Genomic DNA, 22,844 nt, shown 5'->3' with positions numbered 1-22,844 from the left:
TTTTTTTTTTTTTTTTTGAGAGACTATGTACGAAAGACATCAATAGGTTTTATATTGTTTTTAGGTAGTAAAAATATAGGAGACAAAGATCCGTGCCTCATTCTCTCTCCCAATAAGTAGCACTGAAGAAATTCCTGACAGGCCCGAACACTTAGCTTTTCTTCAGCTATGGATACACTTTCATGTCCTAGCTACATTGATATTACTTATCTCTTGTTTTTGCATTTATTTTTGTTTTTTGCTTACCAGCAATTTCATAGTCAAATATCTTGGCCATATTTAGAACTCTACAGGGCATGTGGCACCTCATTTGGAGATGCTTACTTCATCTCTGGCTTTATCTTATTTCCCCCAGTCTTGTTTTGTCCTCATCAAAATACTTATATCTTTTTAAAAAAATCCTGTTTTACTTATTTTGCAAGCTGTCTTAAGCCCTTTCAAAATGGGTTATATTATAAACAGAGGAACAAATTAACCAAACAAATCTCCTAAAATTGTTTACAGTGCCAAAATTCCCTTCTGCTATATTTTAACATTTTTGTAAAAAGAACATAAAAATGTTAGTTGGTGAAAGAAAAATATCATGAATGTATACCTAAAGAAGACAACATTGTAGCCTTCAATATAGACCAATTATTTTTAAAGTGGCCTGTGCTTCATGGTAGACCCTAAAGATTAACAATATAAAGTTAACTGATGTATTCATTGATCTCTCTAAAACCATTCCTTTTAGCTTTTTCTGGGTTTCTGAAACAGGAGTATTTAATTGGCTGGTTCCAGATTTTCATATACATATTATATGACAAATGTCTAATTTGCCATAATACTGTCATATTGTCTAATAATTATCTAATAATTTGTCATATTACATTGCACTAGAATAACTTAGAAGAACCCATCCCTTATCCCAGTATTATTTTGGGAACCTATCAATTTGATTATATACAAAGGCTCCAAAACATAGATAAATATAGATAAAAAAACTATGAAAGAAAATGCATATTCACCTTTTTAAATGTGGTTTAGAAAGAAATTCTATATTAGTAGTTCAAATAATGCTATCTTAAATTATTATATTACAGATAACCCAATAAGCATAGTTTTACTTCATTTATATTTTGTCTTAATGTGGCTATTAAGTTAACAAAGCTCTTATGCATTAGAAATTCTATTAAAGATGAATAAGCATTTCTTCTTCATAAAGAATTTAAAGAATAAAGTTTTCCTATAAGAATAATAACAAAGGATAGCTCAATTATAATTTTAGAGTTCTAAAAAAATCAAAAATGGAAAAATTCCAGATTTATCAATGTTTAAAAATCCCTCCCTTGTCCCACTGTCTAAATTTATTTATCTACTCATATATCACTTGTGATTTAGTCTTTTGAATCCTCCAGAAGAAAAAAAAAAACATTTATGTCTCATTCAATTAATAATTTTCCATTCTCCTTTTCCTTAATTTTTTTTTCCTTCCAATAGCTTTTAAGTGAGAGGGGATTATTTGACCCCACTCTTCAGTTCTTCAGAACATGAGAATTCCTGAGTAGAACAAACCCATCCTTTTAGGGTTTATGTGAACTCCTGAGTCCAGTCTGAACCTAAAGAATAAAAAAAAATCCTGTACTTAGTCTTCTCTTATGTAGTCTTGAAGTGATATTCAGATATATGGTGGATTAGATTTACATACCACGCTGTGTTAATAACTTCTTCAAACCTGGAGAGAACGTAAATATGACATGCATTTATAGTCACCCTATTAACTGAGACCTAAGGGAGAATCTTTCAATAATGGAAGCATCTTTATATGAGGGTGGAGGGAAGAATACCTTGTTTCCAGGATGGAAACTAATGGCTGTAGATTTGGTCTTGCTCTGGACACTGTGCCTCAGTCCTTTTCCTCCAGGGGTACTTATAAGAAGTTTTTAATTTAATGTTACTTCTTTTGTTTTGAAATAAATCAGCTTCATATCTGAAAAAATAAAAAACTATGAGTTTTACTTATTTGGCTGGAAATTATTCCCCTTATTTCACAGCATCATAAAATCAGGGAAATTCCCATAATGTGGCAGTAAAAGACAAATTGAGAACTGTATTAAACTTAAATACTAAATGCATTTTGAAATATTGATTACTGGATTGTTGACATTAATTAGAAAGGGTGATGAAGGAATTTTATAGTTTATTTTATGTTAAATACGGAATAAAATGGTTTAACATAAATATTTGTTTAAAATACCAGTGTGGTGGGGGTGCCTGGGTGGCTCAGTTGGTTAAGCATCTAACTTCAGCTCAGGTCATGATCTTGCAGTTCGTAGGTTAGAGCCCTGCATCAGGTTCTGTGCTGACAGCTCAGGGCCTGGTGCCTGCTTCAGATTCTGTGTCTCCCTCTGTCTCTGCCCCTCCTCTGCTTGCTCTCTCTCTCTCAAAAATAAATAAACATTAAAAAATAAAATTAAATAAATAAAATAAAACAAAATAAAAACAGTGTGGTGTATTTTTCTATATTAGTGTTACAAACATGAATTACCAACTATGAATAAATATTAAAAACTTAAAGAGCTCTTCTGTCTTGTATATTTATTATTGACAACCATGTATTTCTAGCAATATGCAATATAAATAAGAAATGATAAAAGACAGTACTGGCTGGCAGTGCCCAAGTCATAAAGTAATGTGAAGTGATTTAGCTTGAATCATAGACAGGACTGTAGTATTTGTTAGAGTGAGAGAACCCTCCTTTCCAAATATGTAACTTTCTGTGGAATCAATTAGCATAAACCCCCTCACTAACGGCCTCACAGAAGGAAAAGTGCTCACATACAACCATAAAAATTTTAACCGTATTATCTATTAAACTACAACATATTTCTGACATTCAGCCAAAAAAAGATGTGTGTGTGTGTGTGTGTGTGTGTGTGTATGACAAACAGGAAGGCAAGAAAGAGCAGTCTACAGATTAAAAAAAGCAATCGTCAGAACATGGGTGAGTTATTACAGTGACTTGTTGGAACCAACAAACAGAGAATGTAAATAATTTTGAATAATATATTGAAGAATCTAATGGTAAGGTAGACAAGACTCAGGATCACATAGGTAATTTCAGCACAGAGAGGGAAACTATAAGAAAGAATGAAATGGAAATGCTAGAAATAAAGGTTGACTAACAAAGAAAAAGAATGTATTTGGTTAGCTCATCAGTAGGCTCAACGCAGCCCAGGAAAGATGCAGAGAACTTGAAGATAAATTTCCTTTTTTCTTTCCTCCCTCCTTCCCTTCCTCCCTCCCTCCCTTTCTTACTTCCATCCTTCCTTTTTTCTTTCTTTCCTTTCTTTTTTTTCCTTCCTTTTTTTCCTTCACCTGATCATTCACTTAGATACATAGTACTGTTCTAGACCCTAGAGAATATGAGAAATGCAACCCAGTGGATAAAAAATAATCTGGGAACAAAATTAAAATAAGGCCTTTGGAATTTAAAGCTCCAAAGATGCCACTTTTTTATGTATGAAGAAGTTAAAAAGGCGTAACGTAATTAATCCTCTATCTCAGACTGTTATACTAAAAACATGGGTGCTATTAATTCTACTTCATGATTCAACAGGATGGGAAACCTATGGATTATATTTGACAGTTGGATAGAATGGACATGAAAAATAAGCTTACCAGTAACTTTCTTTTGTTATATACAATATCGTACTTCACAAACAGTAGGTGATTTTAGAATAGTGATGGACCAGAACATACCCTGTGCTTTTGTAGTAATGGAAATAGGATGCCTTTTTCTCCATCCCTGACAGCTACTCTCTTGGAATGGTCAAGGTTTTTAATTTACTAGAGAAATAACAATATACTACTGGGGTATCTGGGTGGATCAGTTGGTTAAGCATTCTGAGTTCGAGCCCCATATTGGGCCCTCTGCTGACAGCTCAGAGCCTGGAGCCTGCTTTGGATTCTGGGTCTCCCTCTCTCTCTGCCCCTCCCCTGTTCATACTCTGTCTCTCTCTCTCTCTCTCTTTCTCAAAAATGAATAAACATTTAATATATATATATATATACTACTAAGTTTTATTGCTGTAAGTATGCAAAAAATGGCCATATTTTTGTAATGTTTTTCTATTTCAGTATTTTCAAAATCTCTTCTAATCGCCAATGAAATAAACTTGGATCTGGAGAGACTGAATCATTGACAAATCTTTGAAAATTATTTAGAAATCACCAAAAGGAGCTGTAATAGCTGCTATGTTCCAGTTTAATTTACTATAATAAAATATTAGGTCAGGGCATCTGGGTGGCTCAGTTGGTTGAGTGTCTGACTCTTGATTTTGACTCAGGTCATGATCCCAGGATGGGATGGAGCCCTGCACCAGGCTTCATGCTGAGCATTGAGCCTGCTTGGGATTCCTCCCTCACTCTGCCCTCTCCCTCTCCCTCTGCCCCTCTCCCCGAGTCACTGTCTCCCTCATGTGCGTGGCTCTCTCTCTCTCTTTCTCTCTCAAATAAATAAATAAATAAATTTAAAAAATTAGGTCTAAAATATATAGAATACCTGAGACTTTATCTGAATACTGGCTAATGTTTTGTCTACTAGGGAGTCAAGTGAAACTCTGCTTACACATTACTCCTCATATCGCTCACATTTTAATTTGGGAAGCCAACAAATATATACATATTTAGGAGTCAACTGGGTTCCCCTCCCTAAATTTGAGGGACAGCAGTTATAGAGCTGAATCTAGAGAACTGGGAGCTGATTTTAATTGGCTGATTACATGTGGCAATTAAAATGGTTAAAGTGGATAAGATCATATAGGAAAAAAATGTACAGTTAAAAAGAAGTGGTTGAAGTCAGAGTCCTAGAGAACATTACTGTTTTATACAAGGAGAGGAGTGAATGCAAAATGCCTGGAAGAAATAGCTAAAGAAAGATTTAAAAAAATTACCAGGAAATAAATCTTAAGCGATAGTTACAAATAGAATAGTGCCCTGGAGGCAATTTACTCATTTTCTACTACAATTTCCTCATCTGCAAGGAATATTAATCTTTATTAGTAATGTAATGGTAATATTAATGGTTGTAAGTTTAATTGAGGCAAATATATAAAGTACCCTGCATATAGATGCTCAGTCGGTTTCAGATATTATAATCACCCTTATTATTTTTGCCACAATCTATTAAAAAGGAGAGATTACAGAGGAAATTTTTAAAAGCATCAAAAGAGTTATTATCTTTGACATAGAGGAAGGTCACCATATTCGTAGAGACTTGAAGAAGACAGTTAAAGTCATATTGAGAGTTATCAAGTTATTGGTATATTGTACTAGGTAGTGGGTAGTATTTAGGCTGGATGGGCTCAATATAGTCTATGAAATAAAAAGGGAAGTTATTTTCTAGTAAGATGAATTGGAAGCGTAAGAAGAGTTGAGGAAGGCAGATAACTCTAATGCCAACAAGACAAAGTTTGATAAGTGGCCTTTGGTGACCAAAAAAGTTTAGAAAACTAACTTACTTTAGGATTCATCTGCTTGGATGGAGTGACAGTAGAAATCAAGTTCATGTTTGGGTGTTTTCCAGGTAAGACTTAAGTGCAGAGAGGCAGGAGGGTTATAGGTACCATCGAGATAATATTTGAAATAAGGATAAAGTCTGGGCTGTATAAGAAAGGGAGTGAGGCCAATAGGGAATAGAGAGAATGGAATATAATCAGAGTGTTAAGGCATGGAGTATTCTGTGAAGACAAAGAACAATTCTCTTAGCTTCTTCCTGTTCCACCATTTCAAAGTATATGTCATATGTTACTTCCTTCTGAAAAAAACTTTGTGTTCGTATTGAGTAAGAAAGGACATGAGGATAAGAAGGATTGGATAGAATGGAGTATAATGGAAGGATTAAAAGATTGGAATATTCTATGAAATCAAAGGAAAAGTCTCAAATTTTCAAATCTTTTCACCAAAGACACATGTCGTATAATGTCATTATCCTGTGTACACCCCTCCCGTGTCTTCCCATCACAACCAAATGCATAACACAAATTTCTAAGCTCAATAACCTTCATCTTTATCCCCTACTTTCTGATCTCTAATGTAGTTTTCTTTAACTTTCTCTTCCCTCTGTCTTCTCTGGGTATTTTCATCCAGAGTTTTTCCTTATAATACATGCATGTACCCACTTATTTGCATTTTGTGTTTCTTCATTTGTCAGATACCAATAAAAGGGGGGGGGTGCTTAGAAAGTTTGTGTTCCCAATGCCTGACTCCCTTCTTCAGTAAGACAATGTAAACTGAGAGGAGTGAGGGTCTGTGGTTGAGGCTATGGCAATTTATGAGCATGAATGAGAGAGATGGTAGAATGATAGCTGAATACAACTTTGAACCCAACTGTGGTTGGAGAATATAATCTGTAGTGTTCCAAGTTATCCATTATGAGAAGTAAAATCTAAGTGTACAGTTATGTCAGTGAGCCAAGCTCATTTAAAGTCAATTGTTACAGGACTCTTTATAATATTAAAAGCCTAGTGGGCCAGTCTGAACAATGGAAATGATGATTACACACCAAAGACTGCAATTGAAATTTTATTTTGGGGGAAAAAAGGCAGTTCTATAACTCAGAAAGAATGATGAAAATATCTTAAATAATCATCAGCCCAGTTTGTATGAAACCACAATACAGACCCAATACACTCAACATGAACTAACAGGAAAAGTATAAACTATTCGGGAAATATTCTGCACAGTCTTCCTTTGGCTCAACATTTCTGCCCTATTAATAGGTCTGTCCAAGCATGCTGGTAGTAATGAAGTAATATGGTAGATAAGAAAATGTAGAAGATAGATTTTCCAGCCAAACCTAAAAGAAAAAAGACAATCCTGTATTACCTATTAGATTTATTTCCAGAAATAATGTATGTCTGTATATAGAACACACAAATACGCAACCATTCTCGTCTGGCAGAATGTTATTATTTATAAGCATTTTTAGTTATTTCCTACTACCCAAATGATATCTAGCATGTAGTAGGATTTTAATAACTATTTGTTGAATAATTAATGAGTGGATGAAAGTTAATAGCCAGGTTCTTTAATCTAGCATACAAAAGGAATGTTCACATTTATTTATTAAATGGTAAACATTTACATTTTCACCCAACTTTAATGGAATACTTACTTTTATTTTCCAAAATGTTTATTAGTCATAAAATATTGCTGTTTCCTATATTTTAATTCTTTTGATCTAAGTGCAATATAGATTTTAGTAAAGGAATTTTATTGTGATGAATGACTTTGGGCTGATATTTTAAGAAATCACTTTACAATTATTAAAGTCTTCAGAATCTATTGTACATTTTTTTTTAGTTTCTCTGTTTCTTTTGTAATTATTGTAATTTTTCTGTCAATTCAGTATCTTCTGCCTTATTCCTGCCCCCCCCCCCCCCCCCACCATTGGCTTGCTTAGTCTATTTCTAATTATATGAGAGGACTTAGTTGAGGACTTAACTCCAATACATCACTTGATCTTCCTGTACTACCATATCTTCATGCCTCTAACTTAGCATTTAGTACATTGTATTGTCATTTTTGCGTCCTTGTGTAGAACAGAGCTTAACGAGGGCAAATTTGGGATCTTATTTCTATCTCTTTCATGTGTCTCACATGATAGAGCACATGATCAGCATTTTAGAAATGTAGAAAATATATAAATGATGATAGCAAGGGGAGTATTGCTATTTATAAAATACAACTGTATTTTCAGCTCTTACCCATAGTAGTTACATTAGTATTTTGTAAGTTTATTTTTATTTATTTTGAGAGAGAAAGATAGAGAACAGGTTGGGGAGGGTCAGAGAGAGCGGGGGACAGAAAACCAAGCAGGTTCCTGCTGTCAGTGCAGAGCTGGATGCAGGTTTAAACTCACGAACCATGAGATCATGACCTGAGTCAAAATGGAGTTGGACACTTAACCAACCGAGCCACCCAGACACTGCTGTATTTTTCTCATAGAAGATTGTTTAGTGAATCTGACTCTTTTTCATTATTAGAAGGACAAAAATGACATGACAAAGCAAATCAAGTTTGTGACAATGTACCTAAAGTTAAAGTATCCTCTCAAAAAATAGCTTATCTGGACTTTGGGTACAGTGTGGCATTGGTAGTGGAAGGTTTGAGCCCTAGGGCCAGAAATCTGTATTAGACTCTTGGCTCTTCAACTTTTGCGGGGTGATCACTAACAACTTAACTTCCATGGGCCTCAGTTTTCTTATTTCAAATTGGCTGATCATATTAACTATCTCATAGGTTTTTTTTGTAAGCATGAAAGTAGTTAATGTAGGCAAAGGACTTAGAACAGTGACCAGCACATGGTAAATGCCTTAATACATTACTGTTATTACTAATTTCTCTGAAGCCTACTTTGCTCTGTTGCGTATAAAAAGAACAAAGCGATAAACTGAAGGAGACAAAATTCTAAGACAGGAAATAACATATACTGTAAGGAAAATATAAGAAAAATTAAAGGTGAGTACATAAAAGCAACACTGATGTTCATTGGTTTCCTTGGATCTCCACCATGGCTTTAAAGCAGTGGTTACAATATCAAAAAAGTAAACTAGGAAAAGTAGGTTTTGGGTATCAAAAAAAAAAATGATGATTTTTTCTCCAGAGAAAATGATGCAGAGAATTTATTTTAAAATGGCTTGACTTGTGCAGGAAACTCCCTTGATAATTATATATTTTCCAAACAGAAATGCTGAGTCTTCACTTCTTGGCTCAACTCAAAGATATGGGTAAACATCTTTGTGGACATTAAGTTTGTGACAGTTTCCACTCAATGCCATTGCTTCTGGCTGAATGCATCATCAGCTACAGAGAAAATTTCTTATAATTTATTTTCTTAATTTATTATATGTTTTATAAAATATTTATAAAACACACGAAATAGGTACACAGGTAACTTACATTTATGAATCAACAATTCTTATACAAAGTATAAAGTATTTCACAAGCCAAATTATTATTTAATTAAAATGGAAACTACATTGCTTAACGATATTAAGGTCACATTCTTCACATAAAAATTCTATTTTAAATAATTGTTTATGTTTTAAGCCTAAAGGCACTTACCAAAAGAAGTAGAAGCTGTTAATTCAAGATTCTTAAAAGTGTCTCTTTAAAAGAGAAATAAATGACATGTTTTAGCTAAATGTTTATAATAACAAACAAAAATAATATTTAAATCTCCATGGAAATATTTAGAACAGATTTTAGGCATCTCATAGTCAAACTATAGATACCAAATTCTTATTTTCTCTAATAATGTGGAAGATATCTTTAAATGCTACATGTATATCTAAGAAACTAAATCATGTTTTAAAAATATCTGAGGAATGAAGTGACTTATTCAAAATCAAAAGCTTAGTTATGTCAGGTCTTCTGACTCTAAATTCTATATTACTTATATTAAATTGTCAGTTCTCTGGGTTCAATTTCTTGCTCTCTCATTTATTGTTGATGTTGAAAAAGAATGTTTCCTAAGTCACATTTTTAAAAAAACAATTAAATAAAGGAGAAATGTTAAATAGAGTATGGACTACTTTTTAGAATTTCAGATACTTACGTAAAATGGAAATAGTATTCTCTGTTAACTACCGCTAAAAACTGCTGTAGGTATCAATTGAAATTTTATAAGCAAATACATCAGAAATTTAAATCTAATGTAAATGCAATTTATCATTATAATTATTTTTATTATAGCTGCATTTGCACCATATCATTTATAATTCAATTTCCAGCCTAGAAATATTTAATTTTGTTTTATCTTCTACTAAATAGAATCTGTTGGAATTTTATTTCTCTATTTCATTTCCTCAGCTTATTTTTACTACAAAAGATAAGTCCATTTTTTAAATTAAAAATGAAAAGGGAGAACTTACCAGAGTAGGGGTAATTTGGTAAGCATTTATCTTATTGTGATTCCATGGTTTCAATGCTGCCTGATATTGCTGAACAGTCTTGAGATATTGGGGCAGGGTGAACTTCTGATAATATTGGTTGATTTTGTTCTAGAAAAAAATGTAAGTAATTGTCTTAATATTTCATGTACCAGAGCATACCTGGACATAACCAAAAAAAACTAAAACTTGGTTTGTTTGGGTAAATTCTAAATGATACTAAAAGACCTAAACCAAAGAAAGCTAATTCATGAAATGTTATTTCTATATTTGCATTCATAGAATGAACTATAGAATTGAGAAGATTCTTGGTTAATTCAGACTTCAAGCCCAAAATACTTAAAGAAGAAGTACTTGTAAGAAGGCAAGAGGATAATATTCTTTGCTAAAATAAGTTTCTCAGATTGTGGTTGCATTTCCAGGATCAGTAGAAAAACATGGTTTCCTTACAGTTGTATACATAGAATGTGTGATTAGATTTAGTATAATCTGTGACACTGAACCAATTATTAATCTGAGTGTCACCTTGTAGAAGTAAATGAATTCATAGAGAGCAATTTGCAGAGAGCCTGTCACCTATTTTATGATTAATATATATTTCCCTCCTCCATGTTCTATTTTGAAGCATCTATGTGGGCCTGACTGTAGATTACTGTAGGGATTAAAACTGGAATTAAGCACAGAGGCATCTCCCTTCAGGATAATTTCCTGTTTTTCCAAAATGGACAGTTGGTGGGTTTTTAGAATAACCAGGGGATAATGGCTAGGTGGATACATGCAATGCAATGGTACAGTTGATTCTATGGGAGAATATTTTTCCAACAGTTTTGACAGAGTATAAGGGAGAGTTTTATTGAAATTAGAATTTATTAAAAACAGTTGTTGAGAGGAATGGAGTTCAGCGATGTTCATCTAGTCCAGTTATGTTATAAATGTTTGTATGGAAAATTTACCCAAAGTGTTAGGTACTTCTTTTCTTCTTCAGTCAGCTCAATTTTCTGTTAATGACAAAAATAAACTGTGACAAATAAAAAAAAATGGGATGGTATTCAGTTAATTTGGTTTGAATGAAAATTACTTACTTTGGTGAGTACTTCAGTTGACTCCTTAAGGAAAGAAAATAAGAATCAGCTTTACTTGGATAGCCCACCAGTAATTTCATCTATGTCATTACAGTAGGGAACTAGAGCTAATTATTTTAATAATTAAAGGCCAAGCCATGGCTGCCAAGAAACAAAGTGCTACTTTATAGGACTTTATTATGACTTAAGTGAGTTTTAATATTCATCATCAGAGCATTCTTTATGTCAACATAAAGATCCTTGGCTGAAAATATATTTTGTTTCAAATATTCTATTTACGTTGTTCATATAATGTCAAATTCTCATACAGTATAGGCAGATGCAAACTAAATAGAGGGAGAATGAGTCAGAGAGAAAGAGAGAGAAGAAAGAAAAATGATGCAGGCCTGTGGAGGTATGTGGCAAAACCTGTTTGCCATTTCCAGAAAGACTACTGTTTTTTCTTAGTGCCCACGGGCCCAAGCTTGAGTTTGAGAGAAAGGGTAACACATGCTTGTGAGGCACTGAGGAAGAAGATGTTGGACTGTGCCTCAGGTCACAAGACTCTGGGCCACAATCCATGCTTCATTTTCTCTTGAGATGTTTTCCCACTATGTTCATGGACTTGATTCATTCTACTACAGCAGGTGTTCTTGTACCTGTGATTTACATGATACATAACCCAAACCAGTATTCAACCCCTAAACAATATGAGAGGGAATCAGGGTAAATTGCAAGATCCTGATTTGCCATTGACTTATTTAAAAAATGCATATTTGCAATGAACCAGAGTTCAGCTATATATTATCAAAAGTATGAGATAGAACAAAACACTTGACTGTGTACATAATTCATTTCAAATCTCTAAAATGATTTTGAGTCTGTATATATTTCTTATGAAGGTTTGTCTTTATTGCCAATATTTCCTTATTGGATATTTTGATATGGCTCTGTTTAAAAATTAGCAATACTTAATTTACTGAAAATAATTAACCAGTACCAGGGAAGCACAGTATTTCTCAATAAACTATTAGGTTATTTTATTTTGTTTTATTTATTTTATTTTATTTTTTAAAATGTTTATTTATTTTTGAGAGAGAGTGAGTGAACAGGGGAGGGGAAGAAAAAGAGGGAGACAAGAGACAGCAGAATCCCAAGCAGGTCCTGTGCTGTCAACACAGAGTTTGATGTGGGGCTGGAAACCAGGAACCAGGAGATCATCAAGAATGATGTCTAACCGACTGAGCCACCCAGGTGACCCTTGGCTGTTTCATTCTAAAAGTATCATTTCCTGGGGTGCCCGGGTGGCTCAGTCAGTTGAGCATCCGACTCTTGACTTTAGCTCAGGTCATGATCTCAAGATTTGTGGGTTTGAGACCCACCTTGGTCTCTGCACTGAGAGCATGGAGGCTGCTTGGGATTCTGTCTCCCTCCTCTCCCTCCCCACCCCTTTCTTTCTCTCTGTCATGAAATAAATTTTTTTAAAAAGTATCATTTCCGGGGCGCCTGGGTGGCTCGGTCAGTTAAGCGTCCGACTTCAACTCAGGTCACGATCTCGCGGTCTGTGAGTTCGAGCCCGGCATCGGGCTCTGGGCTGACAGCTCGGAGCCTGGAGCCTGCTTCCGATTCTGTGTCTCCCTCTCTCTCAGCCCCTCCCCCGTTCATGCTCTGCCTCTCTCTGTCTCAAAAATAAATAAACGTTAAAAAAAAATTAAAAAATAAATAAATAAATAAATAAAAAGTATCATTTCCCTCACTAGATGAGCTGCTAGAAGATTGCTTAAGAAATAAGATCATCATTATACTTATCATCATCAAAATTTGGGGACCAAGGTAATTAAATCCTTAACAGTATATTCTTAATATTCATGAAATTAAAGATCCTTTTGGGGGCACGTGGATGGCTCAGTAGGTTGGGCTTCTGACTTCCGCTCAGGTAGTGATCTCACGGTCTGTGAGTTCGAGACCCCAGTCTGGCTCTGTGCTGACAGCTCGGATCCTGGAGCCTGCTTTGGATTCTGTGTCTCCCTCTCTCTCTGCCCTTCCCCCACTCACACTCCGTCTCTCAAAAATGAATAAATGTTAAAAAAATTAAATAAAAGATCTTTCTCATATTACAAGCATATTAGTACGATAGGTGAAAAAGGATTGCAGTAAAATTTCAGTTAAAAAAATAATAAAAACTAGGTTTTTTTTTTTAAGAAGCAGTGGAAATCGCATATTTATGCCACAAAGAGTCTTGTTTACATGCAAGAAAGAATTTAAGCTACTTGAGAAACCCAACATTAAAAGGTAGAGAGAAATTATATTTTTAAGTAACTTAAAAATATCACTCTGTTTCATTAAAAGAAGAACATTTTATATAGGCCTAATTATTACTATTTTAATATTAGCTTTGAAAAAATATGAATTAAATATAGCTTTATATAGTATCAATACCTTACCATATCAACAGTCTTCCCTGAGGTTTCCTTAAAGAAATAAAAAAAGAATTAGATACTTTATTCCCACTGTATTGATTATACATAATTTACTCTTGAATATATAGGGAAAAAACTCCTCTTTCATAAAGAGGAAGAATATAATTAAACTTATTTTTATTGATTCTTTTAATCGTGGTTACATACCTAAGATCTAAGATCATGTAAGATCTAAGATCTAAGATCACGTAAATATATATACATTTAAAAATTTGTTTTTTAATGTTTATTTATTTTTGAGAGAGCAGGGGAGGAACAGAGAGAGAGGGTGACAAGGAATCTGCAGCAGGCTCCAGGCTCTCAGCTGTCAGCACAGAGCCAGGTGTGGGGCTTGAACCCATGAACTGTGAGATCATAACCTGAGCCAGAGTCTGGAGCTTAACCAACTAAGCCACCCAGGTGCCCCTATATTTCTTAAACGAATGATGAATGACATATCTCATTAATGAAACAACAAATAGATAAATAAATCTTATCTGACTGGTATGCATAACTACATTATTTTCCTGCCTATGTAAATATAAAATAAATAATACTTATTGTATAGCCATAACAAAATAAAAAATAATTTCTTAAATATATTTAGTATAAATGGTTTTGATTTATTTCCTGAGATAAGCCGCCAGATTCCTTTAAAATTTCTTAAATTACACATTTTAATCTTATTTTAAAAATTGTTATATTTTCGTTTCTTTTTTGGACTTTTATTCATTCTCAGAGACAAAATAAGCAAGACAAAACTAGGCTATTTCTTGGATGATATGAAAATGACTTTAGTCATTTGTGGTATGCAGGAAGACATTTGGAAAATAACACTTTGTATAGATCGGAATGAACAAGAGTCCTTATCGAGAATGATATTTTGGATTGCTCCCACTTCATTTGCAAATTTTAAGATATACACCAGATCTCTTGGTGTGGTAGCAGTGTTAATGAGTGACCTTTAAAAAAGTAGTAGTATTAAAATTTTTCATAAAGTCTCCTAGCACAAATCTAATCTTCATTATCTTTGGATGTGTACATTTTTTTTCTGCCCTCCCCAAATTTTTCATGGAGATCTGAAGTCAATTCTCCCATATTCTGTAAGTCTAAATTTATTGCTTAAGAAAACTGGAACAAAGACTGTTGAGGGCAGTGCATATTAAGTGTCTAATATCTTGCTAGTTACTGAGATATTATCTTTATAGTAAAATGCCTTACCTCACTGGTGGAGAGCTGTTCTCTGTTCTGTATATATGTATATTAAAAAGAAAAAGGCCAAGGGAGATTTCGTTATTTATTTTTGAAATGAAGAAAAACTCCTTAATACAAAACTGTTTTATAAAACAAAATGGAAGAGTACTTGGAACTTGGGCAAGTTACTTCACTTCCCTGCATTTTCTTACATTATTGTCTTTTTTGCTACATAAAGATAATGATAATCTATCTCTCTCCTACATTAAAGAATTGTTTGAGGAACCAAGAAAAATGATATATGAGCAAACATTAAGGACATGGATACTAAATTTAAATGAAATTACTTATTTTTCATTATGGTTACAATTGTATATGTTACTACAATTTGGACTGTATTGTTTGTAATTTAATTTCTGGACTATAATATTTTATTGTTCTGTGTTCTCAGAACTTGTTGGGTATCTAGCTATTTTACATATCTTTATCCTGATCTCATCCCTTACCAAAAACAAAAATAAAAGCAAATAAAAAAGAAAAACAGTAAATCAAAAAAGCAGCACTTACCACAGTGGGAATAAAGGAATAGGCCATTCTCTCAATCTGATCCCATGGGTTCATAACAATCTGAGGTTGATGAAGAGCTTGGAGATATTGGAGGAAGTTCAAATTCTGATAAAATTGGTTGATTTTGTCCTAGAAAGAAGGAAAATGATCAATATTGAGTCCAATAATAAGTCCAATATTGAACCTCCTCCATGAGTCAAAGCAGGTCTCCACAGAACCAAATTACACAGATAATTTGTAAATGGTGGCAAATTTACCTAACAAAAGAATAATCTAGTCACTTAAAACTTGTTGTAACTGTGTTTACATTTGTAGTAAATTGCAGAATTAAAGAAATCATCTGTTTAATTAAGGCCTCCAGAACAATACCTTGTGTGAAAAGAACAAATGCATAAGGAAAGAAAAAGACATTTTTTTGAATTAAAGGTAAGTGTCTGTCATTTCTTTCCCATGTGTATAAAAATTCTGGTCTGCAGTCAGATAGAACTGAAGTTTAATTCCCTTGATCCTGGTCCCTGGAATCCATGACCCTGATCATATTGCTTAATCTCTCTGAGCATTACTTACCATGCAGGATTATAGCTGGTAAAATATATAGCAGTTTTCATAGTACCTACTATTTATAAGAATATAATATAAATAAGGTAAAATGAAATATCTATCATCTATATCTATCTATCATTTAACTATGTCTATCCTGCTCAATAAAAATTCTAGTAAATGCCAAAGCCTTTGATCTGACTCTAAAGATTTTTTTTAGAGATTAAATATGAAATGACAATAGTATCTTTCCTTAAAATTTTCATTTCATAGAGATTGAAAGTAAATGGGTATATAAAATATCATTTGGTAGAATTGCCTGAGTATAATTATTGGATAAATCCACAACATTAAGAGTGGTACAAGGCAGAAAGCTACTGGAAGCATTTTTAACAAAGTATAAGAATGGCCTTTACAGTAATTACAGTTTCCTAAAAAGGGAAGGTTTATTTGGAGAGTGCCATTTTTAGTGTTCAAAGAAAGACTATTTCTGTTTAAAAAAAGTTTAGAAGGAATGTCTATTCTGTATAGCGATATGATAACAATATTTACCACTTTTTTAGATGCATCCACTGTGTTCCAAACATTTTTAAACATAATTCATGTACATATCATCTAATATTATTCTGCAGGGTCAATATGACTATCTTCACTTATAGTTGAAGAAACTATAGCTTGGAGAAATTAAGTAATAATTTGAGAAATTATGAATGGAACACAAATTGCTGAACTCCAAAGTGTGCGCTCTTCCCTTGTGCCTATGGCAAACTTTTCTAGTTCATAGAGGATGGGTTATATGATGTATGGCATGGAAACCTTTACTCTTGAGATATCTATCTATGATGCCATTGTCAAAAGTTGAGTGGGCAATAATGTCATACTTCAATTATGCTGGTATCTAACTTCCATCATTTAAACTTGAAACTAATCTTCCAAGGTTTGTAACTCTTTCAACATTGGCCGGATAATTGTTCAACACTTATTTTTCTTAAAACACATTCACAAATTTGACAAGATAGCAGCCAGAAATTAAAGTAACAAAAATAGAAAAAAAATGCCTACTATAAATTTGAGGGTAAATATCTGATCGGTATATAATGAGTTATGTGAACATTTGGGAGAAGACATAGCCGTAGTTAGATGGTTGAAACTGTGATTTGTATGAGAAATTTACCAGTTGCTGTGGGTAGATCTTTTTTTCCACAGTGGGCTTAGCTTTCTGTTAGGAAAACAAAAGCACTTGCTATAAAAATTCACAAAAAGAAAACACTGCTAAGTGACATAAATCCATTTTGTTTGAATGAACGTTGCTTACCTCTGTGAGAACTTCAGCAGACTCCTTAGGGGAAGAAGAGAAGAACTACTGTAACTGCATGACTTCACCTTAGAGTTGTACTAGAGTGGTAAGGGTCAATTTATTGGAATATTTGGGGCCCATGCCACCGCTACTGAGAAATATACCGTTTGTATTATGAATTCAAGAAATTAAAACATTCATCATCAGAGCCCTTGCTTTGTGTCAAACTCATAGCATGCAACTGAAAGTATGCTTCATTTCAAAATTTTCAACAATTCTACATTATTCATACAATATCAAGGCCCTAGAATGAATGTAAGTGACCAAAAAAAATGCAAATTGCAAAGTAGGCCTAGTGAGGTGTGTGGCAAAGTAAATCCTACACATTCTTTCTAGAGGATATAAAGTTATTTATAAGTGACCATTGGCTGTCCATTTGAGTTACCAATTTGCAGTTTAGGAAAGAGTAAAACACGCTTCCTAGACATATGTAGAAAGATTTCAGGCTGGGCCTCAGGCCACAGGGCTCAGGGCCACAACTAGGCCTCTTATTTTCCCGGGCATGTTTTCACATTATGCTTTTTGCTTGGATATTTCTACCATATGAATTGTTTCTGAAACCAGTGACCCACACATCTTAATGCCTTCCCTTAATCACCCCCTTTAGACAAGAGGTTCTCAAATTTAAAGTATATCAGAACAATGCCTGATGCTGCTAGCTGAGAAGTAACACTTTGAGAACTACTGCACTAAGCAATATTGAGAGGCTTTTCAGGATAAAACTATGTTGAAGGCAAATGGTAGGCTCTTGATTTGACACGAGCTTGATTTAAAATGCACTTTTCTCTGGAGTCAGATATCTGATGCCTCTATGAAAGGCACCAATGTACGTTGTGGTGTAGATAGCCACTTTCAATCCATTTGGGTAAGTGATTTCTCCATTGTTTACCCTATTTGTGACTTTAATAAGTTAATGCACACTTTGCTGGAAATCTGGTATTTCTTGATGAACTTGCTATTTGATGTTAAAAGAAAAGGGCTCTTACTTCACTAGATGACCTGCTAGAATATTCCTTGAAAGATAATAATAAATATCAAAATCCAGCCACCATAAGAAATCCTCAGGATTATTCTTGAATATTAGTAGTTATTGGGGATATTTCTCATATCACCTAGATGGTCATTAATATGATAAGTTCAAAGGATTAACATAACAGCAATAAAACCAGGTTCATGGTTGCTCATTATTAATCACCTTTGGAAAACAAGTGGAAGAGATAAAAATCATCTTGTGATTAAATGGAAGTGTCTCAAAAGAATATGGACCAGTTTAGGTGGATACTACTAAGGTGAGCAGGGAAAAATTGTCATTTTTAAGAACTTATATATCTCTTTCCAGTTTTATTAAAAGAGGATACTTACAGATATTCCCAATTCATTTATGTTTCTTGTGATTTCCTTGAAGAGAGAAGAAAAATAATTATATTTTTTATCTCCACAGCATTGTTTATAAACATTTTATCCTGATCATAAAGGGAAAAATTCCTCTTCCATAAAAAGAAATGTTAAATAGATTCATTTTAATTGTATGGGTTTTGTATGAATTATATTAGAATTTCCCATTTGGTGACAAACATACAATCAGCAGTATTTATTGTCATATTTATTGTATGTATTGTATCTCCAGAGAATGTTCTATTTATTATTGTATCCCTACAGACTAAACTAGTGTTTGAGACATAGTTCTTGTTCAGTAAATTGGCCAAAAGAATGAATGAACACACAAGATTAATTTAGGCAATGCATGGATAAACTTTTTTTTTTTTCATTTTAGTAGTCACTATTTATTTCATTCTGAATTGTAAAAAATATATCAGGTCAACTAACATTTGTCTTGGAAGTAAATATATATATGCTTCTATAGTAAATTCATTTAAGTTTAAATGAGTCAATTTCAAGAAAATATTACAATAGGAAATAGCTTTTAAAAAAGAAAATGTTAGGGGTGCCTGGGTGGCTCAGTCGGTTGAGTGTCCAACTTCGGTTCAGGTCATGATGTCATGGGTTGTGGTTTCGAGCCCCACATCAGGCTCGCTGCTGTCAGTGCAGAGCCCACTTTAGATCCTCTGTCCCTCTCTCCTGCCCACCCCCCCGCCACTCACACACACTCTCTCTCAAAAATAAATAAACAAACAAACATTTAAAGAAGAGAATAGTTTAAAAAATAAAAAAAAGGAGAAAGGCGAATGTTAAGTTTGAAGCTTTTAGGAATGAAAACCATTAAAAGATAAGTCCTCCATTCCTCACAGAATGTGGAAATCAGTGTATTAGTTGATCCATGCAAAAATATATTTCCTCCAATTTAATTATTGGTAGAATTAGGGTAAGAGGGTGCAATTTTAGTGTCATTCTTTTAAAAAATCTTGGTTTTCAAATTTCATTCACTTGGAATATGTTTTCCAAATCTAGGTTAATGTCAATGTTTTTTTTTTTTTCAAAATAATATAATATTTTTGCTTCACATTGTCCTACAGATGTGAAATCAATATATACTTCACAGGATGTGGGACAAATGTCTCCCCCCAAAAAGAAAACAATACCAAGAAAGATCGCATTTACTGAAATGAAGTATAATATTCTTGGTCATAATGTGATATCAAGAAAAATCAACTTCATAAACAAAGTGTACAGAATTAGGGAAGAAAGGTAAAGATGATGGACCATTAAAAAGAAACTCAAAGATATTCTGCTTTAATAGCATGTCTTGCACGTTCTAGCCCACAAATCTTTTCCTACTATCCCTTTCATGTTAGTCCACAGCATTTTGGTAAAGCAATGGAAAGCCTCGCCATTTTTACAATTATAATTAAAAATAATACTCATTTTGAGTTAATGAGAAAATGACCTATGTTTGAGAGAAAAAGATACCTCATCAATCAGGAGTAATAGATTAAAAAATTAAACTTTACCTTACTGGGATGAATGAACACTTTCTTTTCCTGTTTAAATTTCTACAGAACAAATAACTTCTTTTATAGTGTTGATTAAATACAAAAGTAAAATTATATGTAACTTAAGTTAGGACTTACTTCTTGGGAGATGCTGGTAGATTCCTTAGAAAAAGAAAAACAATATGACTTACTTACCTTGATTATATTCATACTAGCAATAAATTGTCAATCAACAACCATTAGGTAGATAACATTGAATCTCTGCCTAGGTTAAAGAACAAAATTGATCAAAGTTTCACTCCCTGTATGTAATTAACTTACTATATTTCAGATAATGAGCTCATTCCACACTATTTTCAGTTATGAATAGCTGAATCAAAAACTTTCCTAAATATCATCCACAGAGAAGAAAAGAGAAGATTTTCTATTTTCACTGTACAATTTCCAATTTTCTTTTATTTTCATTACTTTTTCTTTGGTATTTTTTAAAGAGACAAAATATATCACAGGAGACAAGAAAATCCTTTAGTAACATTGAAAATTCTGTGGACACCTGTTATGCACCTATGGATAGAGTCATTTGGAAATTAGCACTTAATATGGATCCAAAAAAAACATGAGTCTTTATTGCAGAAACATAAAGTGGATTCACAAAATATACAGTGTTTATCGTGACTTCTGAGTGAATATCATTAATATTGAGACAACTTAGGAAAAACCCAGAAATTTAATCTTGGTAGTTAGAATTTATAGAGCTTTGGTCTTGGTCTTTATTCATCTCTTTTTTTTTTTTTTTTATGGTTGCACTTCCAATTTTTTTTCTGGCACCATAGTTGTAGTCTTATTGGTAAAAAAAATATTGTAAATACATACAAGTTCAGTGCATTTATGTTTTGACTAGGTGAAAGGATTTTATGTTTTATTAAAGTGTCTTACCTCACTGGAGGAGTGATGTTCCATCTTTTGCATTAAAAAAAAAAAACAAATTTCAGTTTTATTGGTTATTTTAAAGTGAAAATCTGTCTTGTTGTTGTTCTTGTTTTGGGGATATGGAGCTTCTAGAAATCCATTTCTGGGAATGCTTAGGGTTTAGTGGGATGTTTCCCATAATATTAATAGATAAATCATTTTATACATCAAATAAGTCATTGTTATGGCTTAACATATTTCTTACTTTTAGGAAATGATTGGGTTCTTGGTTTTTAAGTATTAATCCTGTCACAGCCTAAAATACAAATGTAGATGTGCTACAGAATATTAAAATGTTATAACACCATGATATTATATTTTATTTAGTTTATGTTGATTTCTAGATTTAATTAATCTTAAAGGAAAGATTGAGGACAATTACTGACTTAGAGAGAAAGGGAGAAGTGTGGCTAAGACTAGTAGATTATAGGCAGAAGAAATAATCAAACTTGGTATAAGATTGCTCATTCAAGTGTTATTATGATTATTTTTTTCTATTTACCTAAATGGAATTCTTACCCTAATTTTGCTCCCGAATTGGCTTTGAATTTAAGAAATAACAAAAAAACTCTTCAAGATATATATGTGAGATAGGAAACAGAGGATGCAGAGAATTCTGATCCCCTTAACGTATGGTGCAGTTGTGGGGAGGGAGATATTGGGTATGGAAGAGGGATTGACAGTGGGGGTAGAAGGGAAAGGAAAAAATCAGTTACTTCTGAGGAATTTAGTAGATTCCACGTGTGTGTTTTCAAAGCACTTCATTGACATGACATATCTAGTCCACTGTATCATTTTGTGGTATATTTACTATATTCTCACTGGAAGAATACGATGCCTTGAGAAGTTAAGGGATTATTTTGCAGTAAGTTATTTGACAGTGATTTTCAAAGAGAACCACTCTTTAACACATCACTGTTTCCTGTCTAAACAGATTCTGAACTACTGTAACCAAGAATAGTGAAATTCTGACTCTTCCTTGAGAGATGGTTTTTGAGTCTACATTTTCTCTGTGGCTTTCCTACACTTTTCAAGGTATCCTTGTTTTATCTCAATATATTTCTTATTTTTAGGAAGCGGTTCTCGGAGTCAAAAAATGTTCCCCAGTACATTCAAGCAGATATGGGAGGAAGTTCATGCCTTTTAACCTATAGCTAACATCTCCTTCATCCTATAAGGAGAGTACTTTATAAAAAGTGTTTTTGTCCACCTTGATACCTTGTATAAGGCAAGGCCAATGAAACCTCTGATTATAGGTTTTAAAAGTCACACACTTGTCTCTATTTCTTGCTCCCTACCCTTGCCATCGTCTGCATAAAAGATTCACTCTTCTTATATTTAAATAAGAATAGATAATCATAAACATGTCATTATACTTACATGCTTTGCAAGAGCAGTAGCCAAAAGGCAGGTAAGAAGGAAGAACTTCATGTTTACTTAGTTCTGTAAAATAGGTATATAGCAAGTTAATAAGTTTTATTCTCCTGAAAAATTACACATTTTCTCAATAATTGTACATTAATTTAGCTTTGTTCCAGGCAATTAGGAAAGTCTAATGAAAACTTTGATAAAAGCAGATTCACTTGAGAAACACATGGATATGAATATGACAAGTTCTTTATAAAGAGAAATTTTATTAACAGAATATAATGTGAAATCTTGGTTTCTAAAATGTCGAAGTTCCTTTTTGGGTATAGCAAGTTAGTAGGGTTTTTTTTTTTTTTTGCCCTATATGTAATTGGTTAGTTTACTAACTTACTCATTCAATGACTAGTTGCTACATACAACATATCAGACATGAAGATACAGTGATGAAAAATAAGTACACTCTATCAGGCCATTTATTTATAGCTCTTCCTCAATCTTGTGGA

At 33.2% G+C, this 22,844-nt stretch overlaps 1 protein-coding gene and 1 long non-coding RNA gene across 3 annotated transcripts in view; both read right to left on the bottom strand.

The window, feature by feature from the left end:
* LOC125922791 (uncharacterized) overlaps nucleotides 1-5,684 on the bottom strand; it is a 7,131-nt gene extending 1,447 nt beyond the window's left edge. Inside the window, exons 1-3 of one of the 2 annotated variants that reach the window (XR_007457785.1) lie at nucleotides 5,502-5,684; nucleotides 1,827-1,969; nucleotides 1,164-1,598 (exon numbers count right to left, since the gene is read on the bottom strand). This is a non-coding gene — a long non-coding RNA (uncharacterized LOC125922791). Of the gene's footprint in view, nucleotides 1-1,163; nucleotides 1,599-1,826; nucleotides 1,970-5,501 lie in introns of those variants that run through there. The other variant, XR_007457786.1, reaches the window with a different exon arrangement.
* Nucleotides 5,685-6,754: 1,070 nt separating this feature from the next.
* On the bottom strand, nucleotides 6,755-22,404 carry LOC125922366 (alpha-S2-casein-like). The gene is made up of 13 exons (XM_049630028.1): nucleotides 22,354-22,404; nucleotides 20,941-20,964; nucleotides 20,143-20,166; nucleotides 18,476-18,511; nucleotides 17,072-17,095; nucleotides 16,931-16,975; nucleotides 15,217-15,345; nucleotides 14,677-14,703; nucleotides 13,441-13,467; nucleotides 11,018-11,041; nucleotides 10,889-10,933; nucleotides 9,918-10,046; nucleotides 6,755-6,838 (listed from the first exon to the last, which is right to left on the bottom strand). The coding sequence occupies exons 1-13, from the start codon at nucleotides 22,402-22,404 to the stop codon at nucleotides 6,755-6,757; spliced, it is 669 nt and encodes a 222-aa protein (XP_049485985.1).
* Between the last annotated feature and the right edge of the window lie 440 nt (nucleotides 22,405-22,844).

This window comes from Panthera uncia, chromosome B1, assembly GCF_023721935.1.
Source record: "Panthera uncia isolate 11264 chromosome B1, Puncia_PCG_1.0, whole genome shotgun sequence".
NCBI lineage: Eukaryota > Metazoa > Chordata > Mammalia > Carnivora > Felidae > Panthera > Panthera uncia.
Note: the sequence above shows the minus strand (reverse complement) of the source record. Positions and strands in the feature narration are given on the sequence as shown.

Bases quoted from the DNA above. Each gene is read 5' to 3' on its own strand.
- LOC125922366 (XM_049630028.1), bottom strand. From the start codon at position 22,404: ATGAAGTTCTTCCTTCTTACCTGCCTTTTGGCTACTGCTCTTGCAAAG. The intron at 17,096-18,475 runs GTAAGTATCCTC...TCTTCCCCTAAG, and splicing joins TAAATGAATTGGGAATATCT to GAGTCTGCTGAAGTTCTCAC. The intron at 16,976-17,071 runs GTAAGCAACGTT...TTTTCCTAACAG, and splicing joins CTGCTGAAGTTCTCACAGAG to AAAGCTAAGCCCACTGTGGA.